This window comes from Symphalangus syndactylus, chromosome 13 (assembly GCF_028878055.3).
Source record: "Symphalangus syndactylus isolate Jambi chromosome 13, NHGRI_mSymSyn1-v2.1_pri, whole genome shotgun sequence".
NCBI lineage: Eukaryota > Metazoa > Chordata > Mammalia > Primates > Hylobatidae > Symphalangus > Symphalangus syndactylus.
In genome coordinates, this window is record NC_072435.2 from 29362881 (window position 1) to 29389146 (window position 26266).

General features: G+C 52.0%; 2 protein-coding genes across 7 annotated transcripts; one reads left to right on the forward strand and one right to left on the reverse strand.

The window, feature by feature from the left end:
* The first annotated feature begins 1635 nt into the window (after window positions 1-1635).
* Window positions 1636-19462, forward strand: TULP2 (TUB like protein 2). 4 transcript variants are annotated; one of them, XM_055236527.2, is made up of 14 exons: window positions 1636-1788; window positions 1972-2099; window positions 2517-2549; window positions 2991-3042; window positions 3825-3951; window positions 5100-5246; window positions 5435-5599; window positions 10556-10677; window positions 11925-12236; window positions 14925-15037; window positions 16426-16540; window positions 16620-16718; window positions 18249-18420; window positions 19303-19462. In XM_055236527.2, exons 3-14 carry the CDS (start codon window positions 2518-2520, stop codon window positions 19416-19418), a joined length of 1572 nt encoding a protein of 523 aa, XP_055092502.1. In that variant the 5' UTR covers window positions 1636-1788; window positions 1972-2099; window position 2517; the 3' UTR covers window positions 19419-19462. The 4 variants fall into 4 exon arrangements, with proteins under 4 accessions (XP_055092502.1, XP_055092504.1, XP_055092505.1 ...); XM_055236529.2 differs by lacking the exons at window positions 1636-1788; window positions 5100-5246 and having other exon boundaries at window positions 1808-2099; window positions 5483-5599; window positions 11925-12266; XM_055236528.2 differs by lacking the exons at window positions 1636-1788; window positions 5100-5246 and having other exon boundaries at window positions 1809-2099; window positions 11925-12266.
* A 2184-nt stretch (window positions 19463-21646) lies between these two features.
* PPP1R15A (protein phosphatase 1 regulatory subunit 15A) lies at window positions 21647-25527 on the reverse strand. 3 transcript variants are annotated; one of them, XM_055236524.2, is made up of 4 exons: window positions 25241-25477; window positions 23440-24666; window positions 22846-23310; window positions 21647-22094 (listed from the first exon to the last, which is right to left on the reverse strand). In XM_055236524.2, exons 2-4 carry the CDS (start codon window positions 24655-24657, stop codon window positions 21732-21734), a joined length of 2046 nt encoding a protein of 681 aa, XP_055092499.1. In that variant the 5' UTR covers window positions 24658-24666; window positions 25241-25477; the 3' UTR covers window positions 21647-21731. The 3 variants fall into 3 exon arrangements, with proteins under 3 accessions (XP_055092499.1, XP_055092498.1, XP_055092501.1); XM_055236523.2 differs by having other exon boundaries at window positions 22846-24666; window positions 25241-25527; XM_055236526.2 differs by having other exon boundaries at window positions 23157-24666; window positions 25241-25522.
* Between the last annotated feature and the right edge of the window lie 739 nt (window positions 25528-26266).

The following is a 26266-nucleotide window of genomic DNA, read 5'->3' on the forward strand; positions in this document are numbered from 1 at the left end:
AAGAATAACCTCCGCGGGCATCGTGGCCCCTTCGCCTCATGGGAGCTGTAGTTTTCCCATTTATTTTCGCCCCACAATGCCTGGAAGTTACAGCGCGGTAGCAATTGCATAGCCTTCCTTATGAGTTTATTTCTTCTTATTATTATTATTTGAGACAGGGTTTGCTCTGTCACGCAGGCTGGAGTGCAGTGGCGCAATCACTTCCCACTGCAGCCTCTACCTCCCAGGCCCAAGCAATCCTCCCGCGTCAGCCTCCCAAGTAGCTGGGACCACAGGCCACACTACCATGCCTGGCTAATACATATTTTTTAGATTTTTAATAAAAATATTTAAATCTGGCCGGGCGCGGTGGCTCACGCCTGTAATCCCAGCACTTTGGGAGGCCGAGGCGGGCGAATCACGAGGTCAGGAGATCGAGGCCACGGTGAAACCCCGTCTCTACTAAAAATACAAAAAAATTAGCCGGGCGTGGTGGCGGGCGCCTGTAGTCCCAGCTACTCGGAGAGGCTGAGGCAGGAGAATGGCGTGAACCCAGGAGGCGGAGCTTGCAGTGAGCCGAGATTGCGCCACTGCACTGCAGCCTGGGCGACAGAGCGAGACTCCGTCTCAAGAAAAAAAAAAAAAAAAAAAAAAAAAAAAAAAATTTAAATCTTTAATTCTTTTTTAGCCTTTTTTTTTTTTTTTAACATTGTGTCTTTCACACTTCTCACACTTTGTTGTTGTTGTTGTTGTTTTTTAAAGAGACGGATGTCAGGCCGGGCTTGGGGTCTCACTCCTGTAATCCCAGCACTTTGGGAGGCTGAGGCGGGCAGATCACCTGAGGCCAAGGGTTTGAGACCAGCCTGGCCAACATGGAGAAACCTCGTCTCCACTAAAAATACAAATTAGCCAGGCGTGGTTGCGCATGCCTGTAATCCCAGCTACTCAGGAGGCTGAGGCAGGACAATCTCTTGAACCCGCGAGGCGGAGATTGCAGTGAGCCGAGATCGCGCCACTGCACTCCAGCCTGGGCGACAGAGTGAGACTACGTCTCAAAAAAAAAAAAAAACCAAAAAGGGACGATGTCTCTGTGTTGCTGGTCTGGATCTGGATCTCCTGGACTCAAGCAATCTTCCCTCCCCGTCTCCGCCTCCCAAAGTGCTGGGATTACAGGCGTGAGCCACTGCGCCCCGCCTCTTTTAAGTTTCTTATAAGCGAGATGTGTACAGTGAGGCCGCGAGGTCTCTGATCTCTATCTCTCTCTCTCTCTTTTTTTTTTTTTTTTTGAGACGGAGTCTCGCTCTGTCGCCCAGGCTGGAGTGCAGTGGCAAGATAGCTCACTGAAAGCTGCGCCTCCCGGGTTCACGCCATTCTCCTGCCTCAGCCTCCCGAGTAGCTGGGACTACAGGCGCCCGCCACCACGCCCGGCTAATTTTTTGTGTTTTTAGTAGAGACGGAGTTTCACCATGTTAGCCAGGATGGTCTCGATCTCCTGACCCCGTGATCCGCTTGCCTCGGCCTCCCAAAGTGCTGGGATTACAGGCGTGAGCCACCGCGCCCGGCCGGTCTCTGGTCTCTTTAAGGAACACCCACACGTCATTCGTGTTCAGAACCCCCAGAGCAGGGTTGCCTGGCTGCACCAGTGACCGAGTTCGTTACTTTGTTGGAAGTGGAGAGTGGAGGGTCAGAAGGGAGTGGACCAGGTCAGGTCCCAGGGGGAATCCTCCCTCCCTCTGAGCCCTCTTTCCTCTCCTCCCTATTTTGCAGATATCCCGAGATTAGCTCCCCAGCTTCCAAAGAGAGGATCAGGTATGTTTAGAGATTGGCCAGAGAGGCAAGGTACCGAGGCATCAATGTGAGCAGCCTCTCCAGGAACCTGGTGAGGAGAACGAGTCTCCCAGATCCCAGGCAGGTGGGCGGTGGAGTTCTAGGCCACTGGGGGCTGGGTGTTTGAAGTGCACAGTCCTGAGTTCTGATGCCTGGGTGCTGGAGAATTAGATATTTGGGGGAGAGAGAAGCGGACTTGCGGACCCCTGTGGGAAGCTGGAAACAGGCTACTGGATCCCAACAGGAGTGGGTGCTGTGCTTCGGGCTGCATGGGTCCAGGAGCAAATTTAAAGGTAAGGATCAGGCCGGGCACTGTGGCTCACGCCTGTAATCCTAGCACTTTGGAAGGCCAAGGCGGCCGGATCATCTGAGGTCAGGAGTCCGACACCAGCCTGACCAACATAGTGAATCCCGGTATCTACTAAAATACAAAAAAATTAGGCATAATAGCGGACACCTGTAGTCCCAGCTACTTGGGAGGCTGAGGCAGGAGAATCAATTGAACCCAGGAGGTGGAAGTTGCAGTGGCCGAGATGGCGCCACTGCACTGCAGCCTGGGCCACAGAGCGAGGCTCAGCTGTCTCTAAATAAATAAATAAATAAATAAATAAATAAATAAATAAAGCTAAGGATTAGGTGTTGGTGGGCAGGATCCATTGGGATGTTGGTTTGTTGGTTCTGATCCTGACTCCTCATTCTTGCTTCTGCAGAATGTCTCAGGATAATGACACATTGAGGAGAGAGTGAGTAGGGAAACAGATGGGTAAGGGGTGGAGGTGGAAAGGGCTGGGGACCCCATGCACTCAGCTCTGGCCTCATAACCATGTTTGCAGGTTCAGCACCATGGGCCTTGCAGGAAGGGGCTGGGGACCTGGACTCCTGTGTCCTAAAGGGACGGGGCTAGGGTGCAGAATTCTGGGTCTGAAAGAGAAGGGGTTGGGGGCCCCAGACTCCTGAATCCTGAGACAGGAGGGACCTGGGATCTCTGGGTCCTGGCTTCTGTGGGTCAGTGCCAGGAGAAAGGGCCCTATAACTGGTGGAGCAGGCTCAGGTTCTGCACCTTCTGTGACCTCACAGGTGCCCAGAACCCAAGCCGAGATAGGGGCAGGATGGGGGATGGAGGGGCTCTCTTGGGCAACAGAGGTTCCCTGTGCACTGTCACCATGAGCCTGCGTCTCTCTCAGCATCCTGGGGCATGAGCTCGCTGCTATGAGGCTGCAGAAGCTGGAACAGCAGGTATTGTGCCCAGGAATCTTGCCACTCCAACTCTTCCGCCTTCTGTGCCTCCCCAGGGGCCTCTCCACCAGGTCTTGCTCTAGGACTCCCGGCCTGTGTTGGCTGTCTCTCATCCTTGAGTTTTCCTACTGAGAAATGAGAAAATAGGAATTTGGGGCTGGGCAGGGTAGCTCACAGCTGTAATCACAGCACTTTGGGATGCTGAGGTGGGCGGATCACTTGACGTCAGGAGTTCAAGACCAGCCTGGCCAACATGGCGAAACCCTGTCTCAACTAATACAAAAAAAATTAGCCAGGTGTGGTGGCAGGCGCCTGTAATCCCAGCTACTCGGGAGGCTGAGGCAGGAGAATCGTTTGAACCCGGGAGGCGGAGGCTGCAGTGAGCGGAGATCGTGGTACTGCACTCCAGCCTGGTCGATAGAGCCAGACTCTGTCTCAAAAAGAAAAAAAAAAGAAAGGAAAAAGAAAAGAAAATAGGAATTGGGGGTCCTAAAGAAGCAAACAAACCCTTGTGATGAATTTCTAAGGAACAAGGCTTCTAGAAGGCAGGACTCCTGGGTCCTGGGGGAGGAGAGGAGAGGGTGTCAGGACTCTCGGATCTGAGTCCAAGGGTGGAATGAGGGAGAAGCAGCTGAAGAACTGAGGGCCCGGACACCTGCGCCCCAGTGGAGGAAGGGGTTCACGAACTCTCCGCCGATGCGAGCCCTTGCCCCAGGCCCCACCTCACTTCTGTCTTCCCATCTGGTTCCTGCCCCCGACACCCACCTCTCCCATTTCCCCAGCGGCGGCTGCTTGAAAAGAAGCAGCGACAGAAGCGCCAGGACCTCCTCATGGTTCACGTCAATCCTGACGCTTGCCCGTGGCGTTGGCGCTCCTGTCTGCGGAAGGAGCGCCTTTTAGGTGACAAAGGTGACCAAAGGCAGGGGCTTTTGTCCTGGAGGCTCCGCCTGGGGGCGTTCGCCTGGAGGGGAGGGGCCTGTGGAAGTCTGTGGGCGGGGCCTAGTGGATGAAGGGGTGGAGCCTTAGGGTGGGGACTTGGTAGTGGATGGGGGCGGGCCTTGGCCCAGGAGAGCTTTAGAAAAGGGCCTGTGGGCGCCCAGGGGAGAGGCTTGTGGGGGCCCCCGCGGCAGGACCTGTGAGGGAGGGGTTCGGGGCGGGTCTACAGAGCGCAGGGGTGGGACATGGTACAACCAGCAGGGGAAAGGGGCAAGAGAATGTGATGATTGGGCTTGGTGGTGGAGCCTGGGAAAGCCGGGACCCCCACCCCAACCCCGGGATTGCGGAGACGGGGTCTAGGGGTCCGGGGCGGGGCGTGGTCTCATTGCGAGAGCCTGGTGCGAGATTGTTTACGTGCGGACCCGCAACAATCCAGCGGCAGGGCTGTGCTTGTTTGAGCCTTAGAACGCAGTTTGGGACCTGGGTCTCAAGGTGGTCCGCGAAACAGGGGTGATTTTTTTTTTCTTTTTTGAGACGGAGTTCAGCTCTTGTTGCCAAAGCTGTACTGCGATGGCGGGATCTCGGCTCACCGCAACCTCCGTCTCCCGGGTTCAAGCGATTCTTCTGCCTCAGCCTCCCGAGTAGCTGGGATTACAGGCATGCGCCACCATGCTCGGCTAATTTTTTTTTTTTTTTTTTTTTTTTTGAGACGGAGTCTCGCTCTTTCACCCAGGCTGGAGTGCAGTGGCACCATCTTGGCTCACTGCAGGCTCCGTCCCCCGGGATTCACGCCATTCTCCTGCCTCAGCCTCCCGCGTAGCTGGGACTACAGGCGCCCGCCACCTCGCCCGGCTAATTTTTTGTATTTTTAGTAGAGACGGGGTATACCCGGCTAATTTTATATTTTTATTAGAGACGGTGTTTCTCCATGTTGGTCAGGCTGGTCTCCAACTCCTGACCTCAGGTGATCCGCCTGCCTCGGCCTCCCAAAGTGCTGGGATTGCAGGCGTGAGCCACAGCGCCCAGCGGGGGTGATATTTGGGAGCCCAGTGACGGGTGGATTTTGGTTGAGGACCGGAATTTGTAGATCGTTTTCACGGGCTCGCTGCACCTTCTCCCAGGCCTTGGGAACGCTTTCCTCTTGAAGAAAGTGTCAGAGGCACATCTGCCCTCTGGCATCCACAGTGCCCTGGGCACCGTGAGCTGTGGTGGAGATGGCAGGGTCGAGCGCCGCCTCCTGACACCGCGGACAGAAGTGGTATTTGCGAGTCCTTCGACCTCCTAGACCCCAGAACTCCGTCCCCACTAAAACCCAGGAGTCTGGGGCCTCAATCCATCTGTCCAAAATACTCAGGAGCTCAGGACCGCACCCACTCCTTCCTCACACCAAGGAGTTCAGGTCCTGAGCCTCCTCCCAGCATCCAGAAATCCAGCTCTCCCTTCCTTCCTTACTCAGTGTTCAGGAATCCCGGTCTCCAGTCCCCTTTCTTATCCTGGCTCCCAGACAATTCCGATGCAGAATTGGAGGAAGTCTCCATGGAGAATGGTTCCGTCTCTCCCCCACCTTTTAAACAGTCTCCGAGAATCCAACGCAAGTGTTGGCAAGCCCGCCAACGACCTGGTAATTTAGGGGACATTGGGGTGAAACCTGGGATTTCCTGGTTCATGCAGCAAATCTTCCCCTTTCTTAGGTAGCAGCTTCACTGAAGTATAATTCACATACCATACAAGTCACCCATTTAAAGTTTACAATTCCATGGTTTCCAGTACACAGTCGCCCCTCGGTATCTGCAGGTGACGTGTTCCAGGAACCCCACAGATACCAAGATCGGCAGACGCCAAAGTCCCTTATATACAATGGTGTAAAATTTGCATATAACCTATGAACATCCCCCCATATACTGTAAGTCATCTCTAGATAACTTATAACACCTAATACAGTATAAATGCAACGTAAATATTTGTTGCTGTTGTTGTTGGGTGGGAGTCTCACTCTGTCGCCTAGGCTGGAGTGCAGTGGCGGGATCTTGGCTCACTGCAACCTCCGCCTCCCAGGTTCAAGCTATTCTCCTGCCTCAGCCTCCCAAGTAGCTGGGACTACAGGTGCTCACCATCACGCCCAGCTAATTTTTGTATTTTTAGTAAAGACAGGGTTTCACCATGCTGGCCAGACTGGTCTTAAACTCCTGACCTCATGATCCGCCCACCTCAGCCTCCCAAAGTGCTGGGATTACAGGCATAAGCCATCACACCTGGCCCGTAAATAGCTGTTATACTTTATTTTTAAAAATTTTAAAAAATAAAGTGCCTGTAATTCCAGCACTTTGGGAGGCTGAGGCTGGTTGGTCACTTGAGTCCAGGAATTTGAGATCAGCCTGGCCAACATGATGAACCCATGTCTCTACTAAAAATACAAAAATTAGCCAGGCAAGCGAGTGCAGGCTTATAATCCCAGATACTCCGGAGGCCAAGGCAAGAGAATTGCTTGAACCCAGGAGGCTGAGGTTGCAGTGAGCCGAGATCACGCCACTGTACTCCAGCCTGGGTGACAGAGCAATACTCTGTCTCAAAGAAAAAAAAAAATTGGGTGGCCGGGCGCGGTGGCTCAAGCCTGTAATCCCAGCACTTTGGGAGGCCGAGGCGGGCGGATCACGAGGTCAGGAGATCGAGACCAGCCTGGCTAACACGGTGAAACCCCGTCTCTACTAAAAATACAAAAAATTAGCCGGGCGTGTTGGCGGGCGCCTGTAGTCCCAGCTACTCAGGAGGCTGAGGCAGGAGAATGGCATGAACCCGGGAGGCGGAGCTTGCAGTGAGCCGAGATCGTGCCACTGCACTCCAGCCTGGGCGACAGAGCGAGACTCCGTCTCAAAAAAAAAAAAAAAAAAAATTGGTTCTGTTATTTATTGTTGTCTTGTTTTTCAATTTTTTTCCTGAATATTTTGGGTCAGCAGTGGGGATGTGGAGCCTGTAGGATACGGGAAGCTAACTATATTTACATAATTCTGCAGCCGTCACCACAATCAATTTTAGAACATTTGTATCACCCCAGATAGAAATCCTGCATTATGGCTGGGTGCGGTGGCTCACTCCTGTAATCCCAGCACTTTGGGAGGCCAAGGTGGGTGGATCACCTGAGGTCAGGAGTTCAAGACCAGTCTGGCCAACATGGTGAAACCCAGTCTCTACTAAAAATACAAAAATTAGCTGGGCGTGGTGGCATGCACCTGTAATCCTAGCTGCTGGGGAGGCTGAGGTGGAAGAATTGTTTGAACCCAGGAGACAGAGGCTGCAGTAAACTGAGATCAGGCCACTGCATTCCAGCCAGGGTGAAAGAGCGAGACTTTGTCTCAAGAAAAAAAAAAAAGAGAGAAAGAAAGAAATAGTGCATCAATTAGCAGTCACCTCTTTTCCATTTACCCCAGCCCTTGGCAACCACCAATCTCCATTGTCTTCTTAGATTTGGCTATTCTGGGGCCAGGCACGGTGGCTCACGCTTATAATACCAGCACTTTGGGAGGCTGAGGCGGGCGGATCACGAGGTCAGGAGATCGAGACCACAGTGAAACCCCGTCTCTACTAAAAATACAAAAAAAAAAAAAATTAGCCGGGTGTGGTGGTGGGTGCCTGTAGTCCCAGCTACTCGGAGAGGCTGAGGCAGGAGAATGGCATGAACCCGGGAGGCGGAGCTTGCAGTGAGCTGAGACTGCGCCACTGCACTCCAGCCTGGGCGACAGAGCGAGACTCCGTCTCAAGAAAAAAAAAAAACAGATTTGGCTATTCTGTACATTTCACACAAATGGAATCATATACATATGTGGTCTTTTGTATGTGGCTTCTTTCTTCAATTTCTTTTTTTTTTTTTTTTCTTGAGACAGAGTCTTGCTCTGTCTCCCAGGCTGGAATGCAATGGGTGCGATCTTGGCTCGCTGCAACCTCTGCCTCCTGGGTTCAAGCGATTCTCCTGCCTCAGCCTCCCGAGTAGCTGGGGTTACAGGCACGTGCCACCATGCCCGGCTAATTTTTTGTGTTTTTTAGTAGAGACGGGGTTTCACCATGTTGGCACAGCTGGTCTCAAACTCCTGAACTTGTGATCTGCCTGCCTCGGCCTCCCAAAGTGCTGGGATTACAGGCGTGAGCCACTGCACCTGGCCTCTTTTTCTTTGAGATGGTGTGTCACTATGTTGCCTAGGCTGGTCTTGAACTCCTGGGCTCAAGTGATCCTCTCACCTTGGCTTCTCAAAGTGCTGGGATTACGGGTGTGAGCCACCATGTGTCTTCATTCACCTCATTCACCTAACAATTTTTTTTTTTTTTTTGAGACGGAGTCTCACTCTGTCACCTAGGCTGTGTGGGGAAAAGAAAGAGAGATCAGATCGTTACTTTGTCTATGTAGAAAAAGGAAGACATAAGAAACTCCATTTTGATCTGTACTAAGAAAAACTGTTCTGCTTTGAGATGCTGTTAATCTGTAACTCTTGTCCCAACCCTGTGCTCACAAAAACATGTGTTGTATTGACTCAAAGTTTAAGGGATTTAGGGCTGTGCAGGATGTGCTTTGGTAAAAATGGTTTTGCAGGCAGTATGCTTTGTGAAAGTCATTGCCATTCTCCGTTCTCTGTTAACCAGAGACATAATACACTGTGGAAGGCTGCAGGGACCGCTGCCCAAGAAAGCCTGGGTATTGTCCAGGAATCCCCCCACTGAGAGAGCCTGAGATATGGCCTCGTGGGAAGGGAAAGACCTGACCGTCCCCCAGCCCGACACCCATAAAGAGTCTGTGCTGAGGAGGATTAGTGAAAGAGAAAGGCCTCTATGCAGTTAAGAAGAAGGCATCTGTCTCCTGCACGTCTCTGGAAATGGAATGACTCAGTGTAAAATCGACCAGACACGAGGTCAGGAGATCGAGACCACGGTGAAACCCCGTCTCTACTAAAAATACAAAAAATTAGCCGGGTGTGGTGGCAGGCGCCTGTAGTCCCAGCTACTCGGAGAGGCTGAGCCAGGAGAATGGCGTGAACCCGGGAGGCGGAGCTTGCAGTGAGCCGAGATTGCGCCACTGCACTCCAGCCTGGGCGACAGAGCGAGACTCCGTCTCAAAAAAAATAAATAAATAAAAAATAAAGCGACCAGACATTCTATTCTGAGATAGGAGAAAACCACCTTATGGCTGGAGGCAAGGCATCATGGCGGCAACACTGCTCTTTACTGCGCTGGGATGTTTATGTAAAGTTAAACATAAATCCAGCCTATGTGCACATCCAGGCACAGCACCTTTCCTTAAACTTATTTATGACACAGAGTCTTTTGTTCACATGTTTTCCTGCTGACCCTCTCCCCACCATCACCCTATAGTCACACTGCATTCCCCTCACCGAGATAGTAAAGATAGTGATCAATAAATACTGACGGAACTCAGAGACCAGTGCTGGTGCAGGTCCTCACTTGCTCAGCACCGGTTCCCTGGGCCCACTTTTCTTCCTCTATACTTTGTCTCTGTGTCTTCTTTCTTCTCTCAGTCTCTCGTCTCCACCTTGCGAGAAATACTCATGGGTGTGGAGGAGCAGGGCCCCTTCAGGCTGGAGTGCAGTGGCACGATCTCGGCTCACTACAACCTCTGCTGCTGGGTTTAAGCGATTCTCCTTCCTCAGCCTCTGAGTAGCTGGAACTACAGGTGCACACTGCCATGCCCTGTTAATTTTTGTATTTTTAGTAGAGACTGGTTTCACTATGTTGGCCAGGCTGGTTTTGAACTACTGACTTCATGATCCGCCCACCTCTGCCTCCCAAAGTGCTGGGATTACAGGCATGAGCCACCGCCCCTGGCCCACCTAACAATTTTTTTTTTTTTTTTTTGAGACAGTCTCGCCGTGTTGCCCAGGCTGGAGTGCAGTGGCATGATCTCGGCTCACTGCAAGCTCCGCCTCCCGGGTTCACGCCATTCTCCTGCCTCAGCCTCCCAAGTAGCTGGGACTACAGGCGCCGGCCACCATGCCCGGCTAATTTTTTTTTTTTTTTGTATTTTTAGTAGAGACGGGGTTTCACCGTGTTTGCCAGGATGGTCTCAATCTCCTCACCTCGTGATCTGCCTGCCTTGGCCTCCCAAAGTGCTGAGATTACAGGCGTGAGCCACTGTGACTGGCCATAAAATTTTAAGGTTCATCCGTGTGGTAGTATTATCAGTACTTCATTCCTTTTTATTCCCTTATAATATTCCATTGTGGTGACATTTCCTTTTATTTTCATGAGATGGCCAACGATTTCAATGACAGAATTATTATCACCCCAAACTCCATCCCCCCATCTTCAGTCTCTGTGATGCCTTGTCTGAGATAAGGAAAAGGGAAGACTCTAACCCCTCCCTGTCCTTAGATCCAGGGTAATCAGAAACTCTGGCCCTTGTAGACTTCTGTGCACCTGGAGGAGGAGGAGGATGTTCCAAGTGAGGGCGCTGAGTAACGAGCAGGGACTGAGAACCCAGGAGTTCTGGCCTTCTCTGGCTAGCACTGATGATGGTGTCCTACACTCCTGGGACCCAGCTGTCCTGAGCTTAGTCCAGGCTTCTTTCATCCTTTAGGGACCCGTGCAGAGGGTAAGAGTGACTCCCAGGATGTCGGAGATGCATACAAGTCACCCAATGTGGGACCAAACCCTGGAATGGATGGTGACTGGGTATATGAAAACTTGGCCTTCCAAAAGGTAGGAAAATGCACAATCACTCAGGATATTGGAAGAGGAGGGCTAGCCTCGGACCTTTGGTGAGGGTGGGGCTAAAATTCTCCTGCCCAATCAGAAGCTCTTTTTCCTGGTGGTGATTAAGCTAGCAGAGACTCATGTGTGTGCGTGCGTGCGTGCGTGCGTGCGTGTGTGTGTGTGTGTACCATTCATCAAATCGGAGGATTTGGCTTGACATGGACATGGCCATTCAAATACAGTTTATGGCATGGTAGCTCACGCCTGTAATCCCAGCACTTTAGGAGGCTGAGGTGGGCAGATCACTTGAGGTCAGGAGTTCGGGACCAGCCTGGCCAACGTGGTGAAACCCTGTCTCTAGTAAAATACAAAAATTAGCCGGGTGTGGTGGCGCACACTGGTAATCCCAACTACTCAGGAAGCTGAGGCAGGAGAAGCACTTGAACCCGAGAGGCGGAGGTTGCAGTGAGCTGAGATTGCACTCCAGCCTGGGAGACAGAGTGAGATTGTCCAAAAAAAAAAAAAAAAAAGGTGCAGCCTTCTTGGAAAGACAGTGAGCTTCAAAAAGGGCAGAACACTGATCGAAAAGGGCCAATTGCGGGCCAGAAGCTGTGACTCACGCCTGTAATCCCAGCACTTTGGAAGACCGAGGCAGGCAGATCACCTGAGGTCAGGAGTTCCAGACCAGCTTGGCCAACTTGGTGAAGCCCCGTCTCTATTAAAAATACAAAACTTAGCCGGGCATGGTGGTGCAAGCCTGTAATCTTAGCTACTCGGGAGGCTGAGGGAGAATTGCTTGAACTTGGGAGGCGGAGGTTGCAGTGAACCGAGACTGAGCCACTGCACTCCAGCCTGGGCGACAGAGCGAAACTCCGTCTCAAAAAATAAAAGGGCCAATTGGCACTCACTTTGGTGTTGGTGAAAGTGCAGTAGATGGTTTCTCTTGAGGGTAGATCTGGGCTGTGTTATATTATGCAGATCAAACCAACAGCCATTTTAACGGAATGGGCCTTGCTTTCAAAAAGGAATTTTCCAATCAGCAGGTGGAATGGGTGTGGCTGCCGAGGAAAGCGAATAGACTGGCCAGTCAACAGAGGAGGGCGTGGCTGGCTGGACTGAATGAGATTTTTGACCAATAAGCAGAAAATGTGGATGGGCAAGGGCGGGACCCTAGGGCTGGGATGGCCAATCAGTAGTGAGCAAGGCTGGTGGGGGCGGTTGTCCCTCGACTTTAAATTTGGTGCCTGGGCTAGGAAGAAGACTTGGAAAAGAAGAGAGAGGCCTCGGAGTCTACGGGGACGAACTCCTCAGCAGCAACCAACGAAGAGTTGTCCAAGGCCCTGAAAGGCGAGGGCGGCACGGACAGCGACCATATGAGGCACGAAGCCTCCTTGGCAATCCGCTCCCCCTGCTCTGGGCTGGAAGAGGACATGGAAGCCTACGTGCTGCGGCCAGCGCTCCCGGGCACCAGGATGCAGTGCTACCTCACCCGTGACAACCGCAGCGTGGACAACGGCTTGTTCCCCCTCTACTACCTCTACCTGGAGACCTCTGACAGCCTGAAGGTGCAGTCGGCCGGCCCAACAGCCTTGGGAGTAAGCCCCCACCTCCCAGGCAAAATCCCACTCCTTTCTGAGCTAGGTCAAGACCAGTCTGGGGCCGAGCGCAGTGGCTCACGCCTGTAATCCCAGCACTTTGGGAGGCTGAGGCGGGTGTATCACCTGAGGTCCGGAGTTCAAAACCAGCCTGACCAATATGGTGAAACCCCGTCTCCACTAAAAATACAAAAATTAGCCAGGCGTGGTGGCGGGTGCCTGTAGTCCCAGCTACTCAGGAGGCTGAGACAGGAGAATCGCTTGAACCTGGGAGGTGGAGGTTGCAGTGAGCTGAGATCGCATCACTGCACTCCAGCCTAGGCGACAGAGCAAGACTCCATCTCAAAACACGAAACCAGGCCGGGCGCGGTGGCTCACGCTTGTAATACCAGCACTTTGGGAGGCCGAGGCGGGTGGATCACGAGGTCAGGAGATCGAGACCACAGTGAAACCCCGTCTCTACTAAAAATACAAAAAAAAATTAGCCGGGCGTGGTGGCGGGCGCCTGTAGTCCCAGCTACTCGGAGAGGCTGAGGCAGGAGAATGGCGTGAACCCGGGAGGCGGAGCTTGCAGTGAGCCGAGATCGGGCCACTGCACTCCAGCCTGGGTGATAGAGCAAGACTCCGTCTCAAAAAAAAAAAAAACAAAAAACACGAAACCAACCAACAAACAAAAAAAAAGCCTGGACAACATGGCAAAACCCCATCTTTACAAAAAATACAAAATTGGTCAGGCGTGGTGGTATGTGCCTGTAGTCCAAGCTACTCGGGAGGCTGAGGTGAGAGGATTGCTTGAGCCTGGGAGTTCGAGGCTGCAGTGAGACGTGATCACACTACTGCACTCCAGCCTAGGCGACAGAGTTAGACTCTGCGTCAAAAAAAAAAAAAAAAAAGGGCTGGGCGCAGTGGCTCACACTTGTAATCCTAGCACTTTGGGAGGCCGAGGCGTGCAGATCACAAGGTCAGGAGTTTGAGACCAGCCTGGCCAACGTGGCGAAACCTCGTCTCTACTAAAAATACGAAAATTAGCCGGGCGTGGTGGTGGGCGCCTGTAATCCCAGCTACTCAGGAGGGTGAGGCAGGAGAATGCTTGAAACTGGAAGGCGGAGGTTGCAATGAGCTGAGATTGCGCCACTGCACTCCAGCCTGGGCGAAAGAGTGAAACTCCACCTCAAAAAAGAAAAAAAAAGGCCAGGCACGGTGGTTCACGCTTGTAATCTCAGAATTTTGGAGGCCAAGGCAGGTGGATCATTTGAGCTGATGAGTTCCAGATCAGCCTGGGCAGCATGGTGGAACCCTGTCTCTACAAAAAATAATAATAATAATAATTAGCCACGTGTGGTGGTGCCCACCTGTAGTCCCAGCTACTTGGGAGGCTGAGGTGGGAAAATGGCTTGAGTCCAGGAGGTGGAGATTTCGTGTCAAAAAAAAAAAAATAGTCTGGATCCTCCTTCACTGAGCCTTCCTTGCTATAAGCTCTCAGGCCTCACCCAATCCTGAGATAAATCCTGCCCCCTGCAACCAGGCTCCTCCTCTCACAAATTTGTCTTGCCAGATCCAAGCCTCACTTCTGTCAATCTAGTCTTTCTGGCCTTTACCCTGCAAGTATGGTCTCCTCTCCTCGGGGTATCCTCTCTCCCCCTAGAAAGAGGTTTTTTGCCCTACTCAGAGCCAAACCCATTTTTCTCGGTGAAATGCCTACCAAAGTCCTGCTGCAATATTGCAAGCAAGGGTGCCCCCCATTCTCCAAAGCCAGACCCTTCCTGGGCTAAGCTTCAACTCTGAACCCATAGGCGGAAAGAATGAGGAGGAGATATTAAGACAGGAAGCTTCCATTCAGGACCCAGCTGATGGCTTCCCTCAGTGAGAACCACATTTCCCAGTAAGTCTTTTTATTTATTTATTTATTTTTGAGACGGAGTCTTGCTCTGTCACCCAGTGCAGTGGCACGATCTCGGCTCACCGCAAGCTCCGCCTCCCAGGTTCACGCTATTCTCCTGCCTCAGCCTTCCGAGTAGCTGGGACTACAGGTGCCCGCCACCACACCTGGCTTATTTTTTGTATTTTTAGTAGAGACGGGGTTTCACCATGTTAGCCAGGATGGTCTCGATCTCCTGACCTCGTGATCCGCCCACCTTGGCCTCCCAAAGTGCTGGGATTACAGGTGTGAGCCACCACGCCCAGCCTCCCAGTAAGTCTTGAGAAGCTTGTTGTGCCATCACTGGCTCCTCCATCATGGGACATGACCTTTCCTTGTCTTTGGACCCCTAGCTCTAACCAGCTACCAGAAGTCCATTCTTTGTTTCTTTTTCATTATTTTTTATTTTTGTTTTGAGATGGAGTCTCGCTCTATTGCCCAGGCTGGAGTGCAGTGGTGCTATCTCAGCTCACTGCAACCTCTGCCCCCTGGGTTCAAGCAATTCTCCTGCCTTAGCCTCCCTACCAGCTGGGATTACAGGCACGCACTACCACGCCTGGCTATTTTTTTTTTATTTTTAGTAGAGACAGGGTTTCACCATGTTGGCCAGGCTGGTCTTGAACTCCTGACCTCAAGTGATCTGCCTGCCTCAGCCTCCCAAAGTGCAGGGATTACAGGCATGAGCCACCACACCCAGCATCCAGAAGTCCATTCTAATAGACTGTTCCTCTCATCCATAGCACTTCCTCCTGGCTGCGCGAAAGAGCAGAAGGAGCAAAACTTCTAATTACCTCATCTCCCTGGATCCTGCACACCTATCTCGGGATGGGAACAACTTCGTGGGCAAAGTCAGGTGGGCAGAGCTCTGACGTGGTGAGGAGCAGGTAGCAGGGAGCTTGGGGACAGGGGGACTCCATTTCCCAGCAGGCCACAGAGCATACCTTCCACCTGTTCAGGGACCAGAAGAACTGAAGGGTTTGGAACATAGGCTGGCAGTTAAGGCATTTGACTCCTTGAGAGGCAAGGGACTGGGACTCCTAACTTTCTGTGGGAAAAGAGGCCTGGAATGTGTGAATTATTGCATCCAAAAAGGAAGAGGGAGTGGTGCGGTGGCTCATGACTGTAATCCCAGCACTTTGGGAGGCCGAGGCGGGAGGATCACTTGAGGTCAGGAGGTTGAGACCAGCCTGGCCAACATGGTGAAACCCCGTCTCTACCAAAAATACGAAAATTAGCCAGGCATAGTGGCATGCACCTGTAATCCCAGCTACTTGGGAGGCTGATGCAGGAGAATCACTTGAACCCAGGAGGCAGAGAGATTTTGGTAAACTGAGATTGAGCCACTGCACTCCAGCTTGGGCAACAGAAAAAAAAAAAAAGAGGGTTCCTAAAGGGCTCTTTAAATAAAATAGGGAGGCTACATAAAGTACATGGCTCACCCAAGAAATGAGGGGGCCTGGGACCGTGGATGCTAGAAACATGGTTGTTTCATTTATTTAATTATTATTATTATTTTTGAGACAGAGTTTCACTTTTGTTGCCCAGGCTGGAGTTCGATGGTGTAATCTCGGCTCACTATAACCTCCGCCTCCCGGGTTCAAGCAATTCTCCTGCCTCAGCCTCCCGAGTAGCTGGGATTACAGGCATGCACCACCATGCCTGGCTAATTTTGTATTTTTAGTAGGGGTGGGGTTTCTCCATGACTGTGAGGCTGGTCTTGAAATCCCGACCACAGGTGATCCACCCGCCTTGGCCTCCCAAAGTGCTGGGATTACAGGTGTGAGCCACCGTACCCAGCCTCATTTATTTAATTATTTATTTTTATTTATTTATATATTTATTTAGAGACAGGGTTTCATTCTGTCACCTAGGCTGGAGTGCAGTGGCAAGATCACTTCTCATTGCAGCCTTGACCTCTGGGGCTCATGTGATCCTCCCACCTCAGCCTCTTGAGAGCTGGGACCACAGGCACAAACTGCCACGCCCAACTAATTTTTCTATTTTCTGTAGAAAAGGAGTTTTGACATTTTGCCCAGGCTCAAGCTATCCTCCTGCCTCTGCCTGCTGGAGTGCTGGGATTACAGGCGTGAGCCCCTGTGCCCAGCCAGGAACATGATTCTTAGACATTCGGACATAGTCTTAGACATAGGGGATTGATGGGCAGAGCCGATGCGATGAGTGACACTTACTCAAAGAGTAACACTTAGTATTTTTATTCTATCCATTCCCTTCCTGGAGCAGATCCAATGTCTTCCGCACCACGTTCACCATCTTTGACAACGGGGTGAATCCTGACCGGGAGCATTTAATCAGGAATACTGCCCGGATCAGACGGGAGCTGGGGGCTGTGTGTTATGTGAGTGTCCTGGGGATGAGAGGATGGGGTAGGATGGTCGGAAGAAGGAACCAGGCCAACTGGAATATAACACCCCCAGGAGCCCAACATCTTAGGATACTTGGGGCCTCGGAAAATGACTGTGATTCTCCCAGGAACCAACAGCCAGAACCAGAGAATCAATGTCCGGCTACTAAATGTGAGTCTCTGACGTCAGGAATCTCTGGGTCAATGGAGGAGAAGGGGCTGGGGCCGGTCCTCTTAGATCCCAGAGGAGGAAGAAGAAGAGGAGGAAGAGGAGGCCAGTGGGTTGCAGGTGTCATATGAAGCCTGAAGGAGTTTGTTAGCCTTCCATGTCTCAGGGAGTAAAAGACTCAAAACATTTGCATCCGGAGAAAAAAGGGTTGGTGGTAGGTTAACAAACTTACCAAAAAAGGGTCTGATCCAGACTCCAAGAGAGGGTTCTTGGATCTCAGGCAAGGAAGAATTTGGGGCCAGTCTGTAGAGTCAAGAGAAAGCAAGTTTATTAGAGAAGAAATAAAAGAATGGCTACTCCATAGGCAAAGCAGCCTTGAGGCCAGCTGGTTGGCTATTTTTATGGTTATTTCTTGATTAAATGCTAAATGAGGTGGATTATTCATGAATTTTCTGGGAAAGGGGTGGACAATTCCCGGAACTGAGGATTCCTCCCTCTTATATACTCTCTTTTCTTTTCTTTTTTTTTTTTTTTGAGACAGAGTCTTGCTCTGTCGCCCAGGCTGGAGTGGAGTGCAGTGGTGCGATCTCGGCTCACTGCAAGGTCGGCCTCCCGGGTTCACGCCATTCTCCTGCCTCAGCCTCCTGAGTAGCTGGGACTACAGGTGCCCGCTACCATGCCTGTCTAATTTTTTATATTTTTCGTAGAGATGGGGTTTCACTGTGTTAGTCAGGATGGTCTCGATCTCCTGACCTCGTGATTCACCCGCCTCGGCCTCCCAAAGTGTTGGGATTACAGGCGTGAGCCACCGTGCCCGGCAGTAACTTCTCTTACAAGCAAGATTTATTCAAAGACTTGTGCTAACATTCTTAAATATCTGCTAGCTGTAATAAAGAAATCAGTGTACTTTATGTTTTTAGCTCCCACAATTTACCCTAAATATTTGCCCTGGCATGCTTATACTGGTCCAAGCAAGCATTAGGTCATAGCCTGTTCCTCTTCCTTATTTGAAGGTGTTTTTACGTTTCTCAACATTCCACAAGTTACTTCCTCCTTCCTTTGTTCTCCTCTGCTTTTTCCTCTTTTAAAAAGTTCCAAGTTGCTAGCCAGTCGGGACAAATACAGAATGTGAAGTCCCGTTCCAGCCAATGGAAACCGGACACAGCAGTAGGGTGGATGCGTGAGGTTATAAATGACCCTGTCTCCTTTGTTCAGTGTACTCTCATGGCAAAACTCCTGGTGAGTGTACCCTTTCTGCAGAAAGTAAAAAAATGGCCTTGCTGAGGAAATTAAATTTATGTTCAAGTACTATTTCTTTACGGCACCGGGGAACAAGCATTTCTAACATTGTGATACCAGTCCTGTCAAACTCCTGTCTCATCCTGTGACTAAGAATGCCTGACCTCCTGGGAATGCAGCCCAGCAGGTCTCATCCTCATTTTACCCAGCCCCTGTTCAAGATGGAGTCGCCCCTGTTCAAGATGGAGTTTCAAAAGCCTCTGAGAAAACCACAGCCCCTTCTTTACCTTCTAGGAACAGGAGTCGCTACTGAGTCGTTACCACCGTGGGGACAAACAAGGGTTGCTTTTGTTGCACAACAAAACCCCGTCGTGGAACAAGGAGAACGGTGTCTACATGCTCAATTTCCACGGTCGAGTCACTCGGACTTCGGTGAAGAACTTCCAGATCATGGATCCCAACCACCGTGAGCTCCTGGAAACCAGTTTAGCCGGGCCAGGGGGGTGGGGGTTAGGGTGTGAACGGAAGGGAACTACATCTCCCATCATCACTTGAGCGTTTTTCTAGGCAGGGCAGACGCCACCCTGTTGCAAAGCCTACTGGGAATTGTAGTTTACACACCCTCAGGGTTTCTGGCTTAGTAAGGGCACCGCTCAGCCTCTTAAAAGTCTCCATTCTCGGCCTGGTGCGATAGCTCACGCCTGTAATCCTAGCACTTTGGGAGACCGAGGCAGGTGGATCATCTGAGGTCAGCAGTTCAAGAACAGCCTGGCCAACATGGTGAAACCTCGTCTCTATTAAAAATACAAAAATTAGGCCGGGCACTGTGGCTCACGCTTGTAATCCCAGCACTTTGGGAGGCCGAGGTGGGCGGATCACGAGGTCAGGAGATCGAGACCATCCTGACTAACACGGTGAAACCCTGTCTCTATTAAAAATACAAAAAACGTTAGCCGGGCGTAGTGGCGGTCACCTGTAATCCCAGCTAATTAGGAGGCTGAGGCAGAAGAATGGCGTGAACCTGGGAGGCGGAGCTTGCAGTGAGCCGAGATCGCGCTACTGCACTCCAGCCTGGGCGACAGAGCAAGACTCCATCTCAAAAAAAAAAAAAAAGCTGGACGTGGTGGCACATGCCTGTAATCCCAGCTACTTGGGAGGCTGAGGCAGAAGAACTGCTTGAACCTGGGAGGCAGAGGTTGCAGTGAGCCAAGATCAGGCCACTGCACTCCAGCCTGGGCGACAGAGCAAGACTCTGTCTCAAAAAAAAAAAAAAAAAAAAAAGTCTCAGTTCTCGAAGCTGGGAGATGAGACAGTCAGGCTAAGGCTTTGTTCTTGATTCACTTCTCAGAAGAACATCTGGTGCTCCAGTTCGGCCGAGTGGGCCCAGACACATTTACCATGGACTTCTGCTTTCCGTTTAGCCCGCTCCAGGCCTTCGGCATCTGCTTGTCCAGTTTCAATTAGAAGCTGGCTGTTGAATAACTCAATAAAATACCACACCCTTGCCAGCTTCTGTGCCTCCTCATTTGGAGGAAGGGCCCCGACATACCTTCTTTTGCACCACCTTAATAACCAACACTGACCGGGCAAGGTGGCTCACGCCTGTAAATCCCAACACTTTGGCAGGCTGAAGCCGGTGCATCACCTGAAGTCAGCAGTTCGAGACCAGCCTGGCCAACATGTGAAACCCCGTCTCTACTAAAAGTACAAAAATTAGCTGGGCGTGGTGGCAGGCACCTGTAATCCCAGCTATTCAGGACACTGAGGCAGGAGAAACACTTGAACCTGGGAGACAGAGGCTGCAGTGAGCTGAGATAGCTCCACTTCACTCCAGCCAGACTCTGTCTCAAAAAAAAAAAAAAAAAAAAAAATGCCGGGCGCGGTGGCTCACACCTGGAATCCCAACACTTTAGGAGGTCGAGGCGGAAGGATCACTTGAGGTCAGGAGTTCGAGACCAGCCTCGCCAATATAGCAAAACCTGTCTCTACTAAAAATACAAAAATTAGCGGGGCATGGTGGCGCATGCCTGTAATCCCAGCTACTACGGTGGCCGAGGCACGAGAATTGCTTGAACCTGGGAAGCGGAGGTTACAGTGAGCCGATCGTGCCACTGCACTCCAGCCTGGGCAACAGAATGCGACTCTATCCCCGCCTCCCCCTCCCCCCAAAAAAAGGAATTTTCACACTACGTCTGAAGAATCAGGAGGAACTAGCTGAGCAAGAGGCCTCAGGGTTGGGATCCTCAGGCAGCAGGTAGCACTCATATAAAGGTTTTAAATTAGGTGGAATTAGGCTTGGTTGCCTTGGGGAAATGAAAGGATTATATGGCAGGAGTGGGGGTCTCAAACTCCTGACCTCGAATTAGAGATCAGCCTGACCAACATGGTGAAACCCTGTCTCTACTAAAAATACAAAAATTAGCCGTGTGTGGTGGCAGGCCCCTATAATCCCAACTATTCAGGAGACTGAGGCAGGAGAATCACTTGAACTTGGGAGGCGGAGGTTGCAGTGAGCCGAGATCCCGCCGTTGCACTCCAGCCTGGGTGACAGAACAAGACTCTGGCTCAAAACAAACAGACAAAAAAAAAAACCTGACCTCAAGTGATTCATCTACCTCGGCCACCCAAAGTGCTAGGATTTCTAGTTTAACTAAGCTGCTTTTGTAAAGCTAATGAAAGGCCATTAGGTTAGGAGGATGAGAGGAGCCTGCATTCTGCGAAGGTCTAGAGGTAGATTAATACAAAAATTAGCCCTGCGTGGTAGCGCACGCCTGTAATCCCAGGTACTAGGGAGGCTGAGGCAGGAGAATTTCTTGAACCCAGGGGTTGCCGTGAGCCGAGATCACGCCACTGCACTCCAGGCTGTGCGACACAGCGAGACTCGGTCTCAAAAAAAAAAAAAAAAATTAAAAATTAGAGGTAGGCCGGGCGCGGTGGCTCACGCTTGTAATCCCAGCACTTTGGGAGGCTGAGGAGGGCGAATCACGAGGTCAGGAGATCGAGACCACGGTGAAACCCCAACTCTACTAAAAAATACAAAAAAAATTAGCCGGGCGTGGTGGCGGGCGCCTGTAGTCCCAGCTACTCGGAGAGGCTGAGGCAGGAGAATGGCGTGAACCCGGGAGGCGGAGCTTGCAGTGAGCCAAGATTGCGCCACTGCACTCCAGCCTGGGTGACAGAGCAAGACTCCGTCTCAAAAAAACAAAACAAAACAAAATTAGAGGTAGAGGTGAGCATAGTGCCTCATGCCCATAATCCCAGCATTTTGGGAGACTGAGGTGGGCGGATCACGAGGTCAGGAGTCCAACATGGTGAAACTCCTCTACTAAAAATATAAAAATTAGCTGGGCATGATGGCTCATGCCTGTAATCCCAACTACTCAGGAGGCTGAGGCAGGAGAATCCCTTGAACCCAGGAGGCAGAGGTTGTGGTGAGCTGAGATTGCACCACTGCACTTCAGCCTGGGCAACAGAGCGAGACTCAGTCTCAAAGAAAAAAAAAAAACAAACACTATAAAACCCACCAGCTGTTAGGTTCAAAAGAAGCCTCAGGATGAGTGGAAGCAAATTTGAGGAAAAGCAGTTTATCCGCCATTGAAGTGCTTTGTTTTATGCTATTCTCTTCCCAGCTACCTCAGGGACCTGTAAATAGAATGCTGTCAGTTTCTGACACACATACAGACGCTGCTCGCTACAAATCAAAAGGCTTTATTCCTTATATAAACCCACACTTAGAAAAAATAAATAGTTAATAAATTATAGGCAAACCAGTTGGTCTTAGCCACGCCTCCCACTGAGGTCCAGGGGAGCCGCTGCTGCACCGGGAGAGGAGCGGGAGGGTGTGGCCACAGCTTGGCTCAAGGGCGTGGTCTGGACTGGGGGCGAAGGGACAGAGGAGGAAGGCAAGGTATGGGTGAGGGCAGGGAAGGGGGCTAAAGGTGGGTTCCTGAGGCGTGCCCAGGCTCTGGCCCGGGCAGCAGGGGTGAGGCAGGGGCTCAGCTCCTCCTGGGCCTGGGCGATGCGGCGTGCGAAGCGGCTGCGATCCCGAGCAAGCTGCTCCCAGGGGCCCTGGCGGGCGGCCTGGGCCGGCCCTGCCCAGACAGCCAGGAAATGGACAGTGACCTTCTCGGAGAAGTGCACCTGCGGGCAGACATGCGGACACAGGCAGGAGATGCACACAGCCACAGGAATCCAGATGGGGAGGGCGGGGAAGAGAGAGAGAGAAGCAAACAAAAATGAGTTATTACACAAAAATGCTTTCTATCTGGCTAGTCACTTGCCTGTCACTGTCATGGGATTCTCCATCTGACTCACTGAAGGCAGAGGTGGTTTCCTGGGGCTGCTGTGAGCCTGGCCTCTTACAAGGGATTGTGTAACAGCAATCTTACAAGGGATTGCGTAACAACCCTCCCCCAGGGGCCTGGCCTCTTACAAGGGATTGCCTAACAGTGTACACAACCTTCTCCATGGAGATGACATGCAACCCTCTGCAACACACAGGGACCCAGAAGTCTCAACCTCCAGACCCCTTCCTCTCTAAGACTCAAGAATCTGGGCTCTCGGCCAGACGTGGTAGCTCATGCCTGTAATCCCAGCACTTTGGGAGGCTGAGATGGGTGGATCACGTGATGTCAGGAGTTCGAGACCAGCCTGGCCAACATGGTGAAACCCCCGTCTCTACTAAAAATACAAAAAAAAAAAATTAGCTGGGCATGGTGTCATGAGCCTGTAATCCCAGATACTCCAGAGACTGAGGCACGAGAATCACCTGAACTCGGGTGGCAGAGGTTGGCAGTGAGCCAAGATCGCGCCACTGCACTCCAGCCTGGGTGACAGCACAAGACTCTGACTCAATTAAAAAAAAAAAAGAATCTGGGCTCTCAGCACCCACCTTTCTGGCCTTTAGGGGAGTCTCAGGGTCTGGATCATGAGTAGGGGTTTCTGGGCGCTTGAGCCGCCTTTGCAGTTGGAGGGGCAGCCTAGGAGGAGCCCAGGGAGGCGGTGGCTTCTCTCCAGGTACATAGATGGCCACTCGGAAGGGGCAGGGCTCAGCTTCTCCCCAGTCCTCAGCAGCTTCCTCTTCCTCTGTCTCCTTTCTAGGTCGATATACCCAGCCCCTGAAGTGGACACTCTGGTCCAGGTGGGAGGGATGTGGGTCTGACTCAGCTTCTCCCACGGCTGCTTCTGAATCATCTTCCTTACCCTCACTATCTGCATCCTCATCTTCCTCCTCCTCCGTGTCCTCTCCTGGCCGATACACCCAGGCCTTCAAGAAAGCACTTGCAGGGGGTGTGGAAGCAGAAGTCTCAGCTTCTCTTTCATCCTCTGCTGATCCTGTATCACTGTCCTCAGCTTCCTCCTCCTCCTCCGTGTCCTCTCCTGGCTGATAGACCCAGGCCTTCAAGAAAGCACTTGCAGGGGGCGTGGAAGTGGAAATCTCAGCTTCTCTTTCATCCTCAGCTGATCCTGTATCACCGTCCTCAGCTTCCTCCTCCTCCGTGTCCTCTCCTGGTCGATACACCCAGGACTTCAAGAAGACACCTGTAGCACGAGTGGAAGAGGAAGCCTCAGCTTCTCCCTCTTCCTCATCTGATCCAGAGTCACTGTCCTCATCTTCTTCCTCATCTTCTTCCTCATCTTCCTCTTCCTCTGTGTCCTCTCCTGGCCAATACACCCAGGCCTTCAGGAAGGCACTTGTCGGGGGGATGCAGGGAGGACACTCAGCTTCGCCATCCTTCTCAGCTGCCCCCAAAGCCTTGACCTCACCCTCCTCTTCATCACTGGGTTGGCACCACCAGGACTTGAGCTGGGGCCTCTGGGCTGGGGCTGAGGAGTGCGGCCCTGGAGCAGCTTCTCCTTTCCCAGCTTCTTCGTGTGCCTTTTCCTCCTTCTCCTCGGACGCCTCTCCTGAACGATACTCCCAGGACCTGGGGTCAGAGCCTGAAGATGGGGGGGACACGGAGGTCTTCCTGGCTCCTTTACTTCTTTCTGTTCTTCTTTTGTCCTCCGTGGCTTGATTCTCTTCCTCCCCTGGGCAAGACGCCCAAGTGCTGGGCTTGGATCCTGGAGAAAAGGCAGAAGTAGAAGCTCTGCGAGCTTCTTTCTTTACAGCTTCTTCATCGTCCTCCTCCTCCACTGCTGGACAACACTCCCGGTGTGATGGTGGATAAGAGAACTTGTTAACTCCCTCCTCTTCAGCAACTCCCTCTTCCTCAGCTTTCTCCTCCCCTGGGTTCTTATCAGAACCTTGCAGGGTCCTTATCAGAGGGCTGGGAGACAGGGGAGCACGCTGGCCATCTGCAAATTGACTTCCCTGCCCTCTAGGGACACTGGTTGCTTCTCGCTCACTATACCTGTCATCATCATCATCCAAAAGTCCCCAGGCTTCAGGAAGGGAACTGCTGGTTTTCAGGCCTAGTGTTTCTCTGTCCTCTCCAGGGCCTCCACCATCTTCAGCCTCCTCTTCAGGGTGTCTGCCCCAAGGGGTGTGGGGGGTTGCCAGAGGAGTCCTAGCTTCTCCCTCCAGGCCAGCTTCTACCAGAGCTGCTCCTTTTACTGCTTCCACCAGCCAGGGCTCTGGAGGTGCCAGGCCCCTCAGGCGGCTCCAGGCTCGGCTGAGGAGGCCCATCACTGGGGACAGGAGGCAGAAAGGGTGGGCATCCCTCCATGGGGTAGCCTGATGGAGTGCTTGGCCTGGGGCCATGTGTCTGGGCTGGAAAAGGGGGAGGAAAAAAACAAAGTTTAGGGGCCATTTAGGGGATGGCATCCGGGCATGACTATGAGTCATGGTAACAGAAATAGTAACACAACTATTGTAAATAGCAACGCCAGAGTCCCAAATTCCTTTCTGATCTCAGCCACGCCCATCTCTGTCCCTTGGCTCTGTTCTTATCTCTCAATAGCCAGGAGTCTGAACCCCTAGTTCTTCCTTAGATCCAAGGGTCCAAGCCCCCAGCCCTCTCTTTCTTCAGAGCAGAAGTCCCAGTCCCAAGAACCAAGAACAAAATTATTTTACTTGCTTCCCTTGGCGACAAAGTCATAGTCCCTAGCTCGCTCATCCTGCTGAAGATTGACAAATCAAACCCTCACACCCTCCTCCCTCGCAGGCTGAAACATTCTGACTCGACCCCCCACTTGCCAGATGATTCCTTCACGGGGGACCCAAGAATCTGGCTTCCAGATCCCTCCTCCCTCAGGCTCAGGACTCCAGGCTCCCAACCCCTTCTCCTTTCTAAATCCGGGGCCCCAGCCCCGTGGGGACCCAGGCGTTCCGACCCCTTACTCACTGGCTGGGGGTTGCGCGTCACCCCGGGGGCAGGAGCGCCGGCTCGGTCTGCCAGAAGCGATCGCGGGTCCGGACGGTTAGGGAGGCCAGTGCGTTCATCTCACCCTCAGGCGTCCGGCTCCGGGGAACTCAGAGTATCTCCGGCTGCCTCAAGTGCAGTGGCGACAAGCGGGCGCGGGGTCGTGCGGCGTCTTGCACACGATAACAACTGGGTTTGGCACCGATAAGAGTAGCGCACACAATGGCCACGAGGCTTTTATAGTCTACCGCGCCCGGCGTGCTGACGTCACGAAGAGAGGCGGGGTTTCGAGACCGCAACCCGAAGGGTGAGAAGTGGAAGTAAGACTGGACTTCTCGCGGAGATTCCAGGCTTTGCAAAGTCACCGCGGAGTTTCCGAGCGTGACCACGCCCCCCCAACAAGCGAACTGTCAATCAAATGCGTGGCCCTGCTTCAGCAGCGAGCCAGTTCTCTCTTAGCTCAGGGCCAATGCCTTCCCACCCCAATGTATTTATTTATTTACTTAGTTAGTTATTTTGAGGCGGAGTTTTGCTCTTGTTGCTCAGGCTGGAATGCAAAGGGGCGATCTCGGCTCACCGCAATCTCCGCCTCCGGGGTTCAAGCGATTCTCCTGCCTCAGTATCCCGAGTATCTGGGATTACAGGCATGTGCCACCACGCCCGGCTAATTTTGTATTTTTTTAGTAGAGACGTAGTTTCTCCATGTTGGTCAGGCTGGTCTCGAAGTCCTGACGTCAGGGGATCCGCCCGCCTTGGCCTCCCAAAGTGCTGGATTACAGGCGTGAGTCACCGCGCCCGGCCTATTTATTTATTTATTTATTATTTATTTATTTTTCTGAGACGGGATTTCACCATGTTTGCTAGGCTAGTCTCAAACTCCTGACCTCAGGTGTTCTGCCTGCCTTGGCCTCCCAAAGTGCTGGGATTACAGGTGTGAGCCACCACTCCAGGCCTATTTATTTATTAATTATTCTTATTTTTTATTTATTTATTTTTTTCGAGATGGAG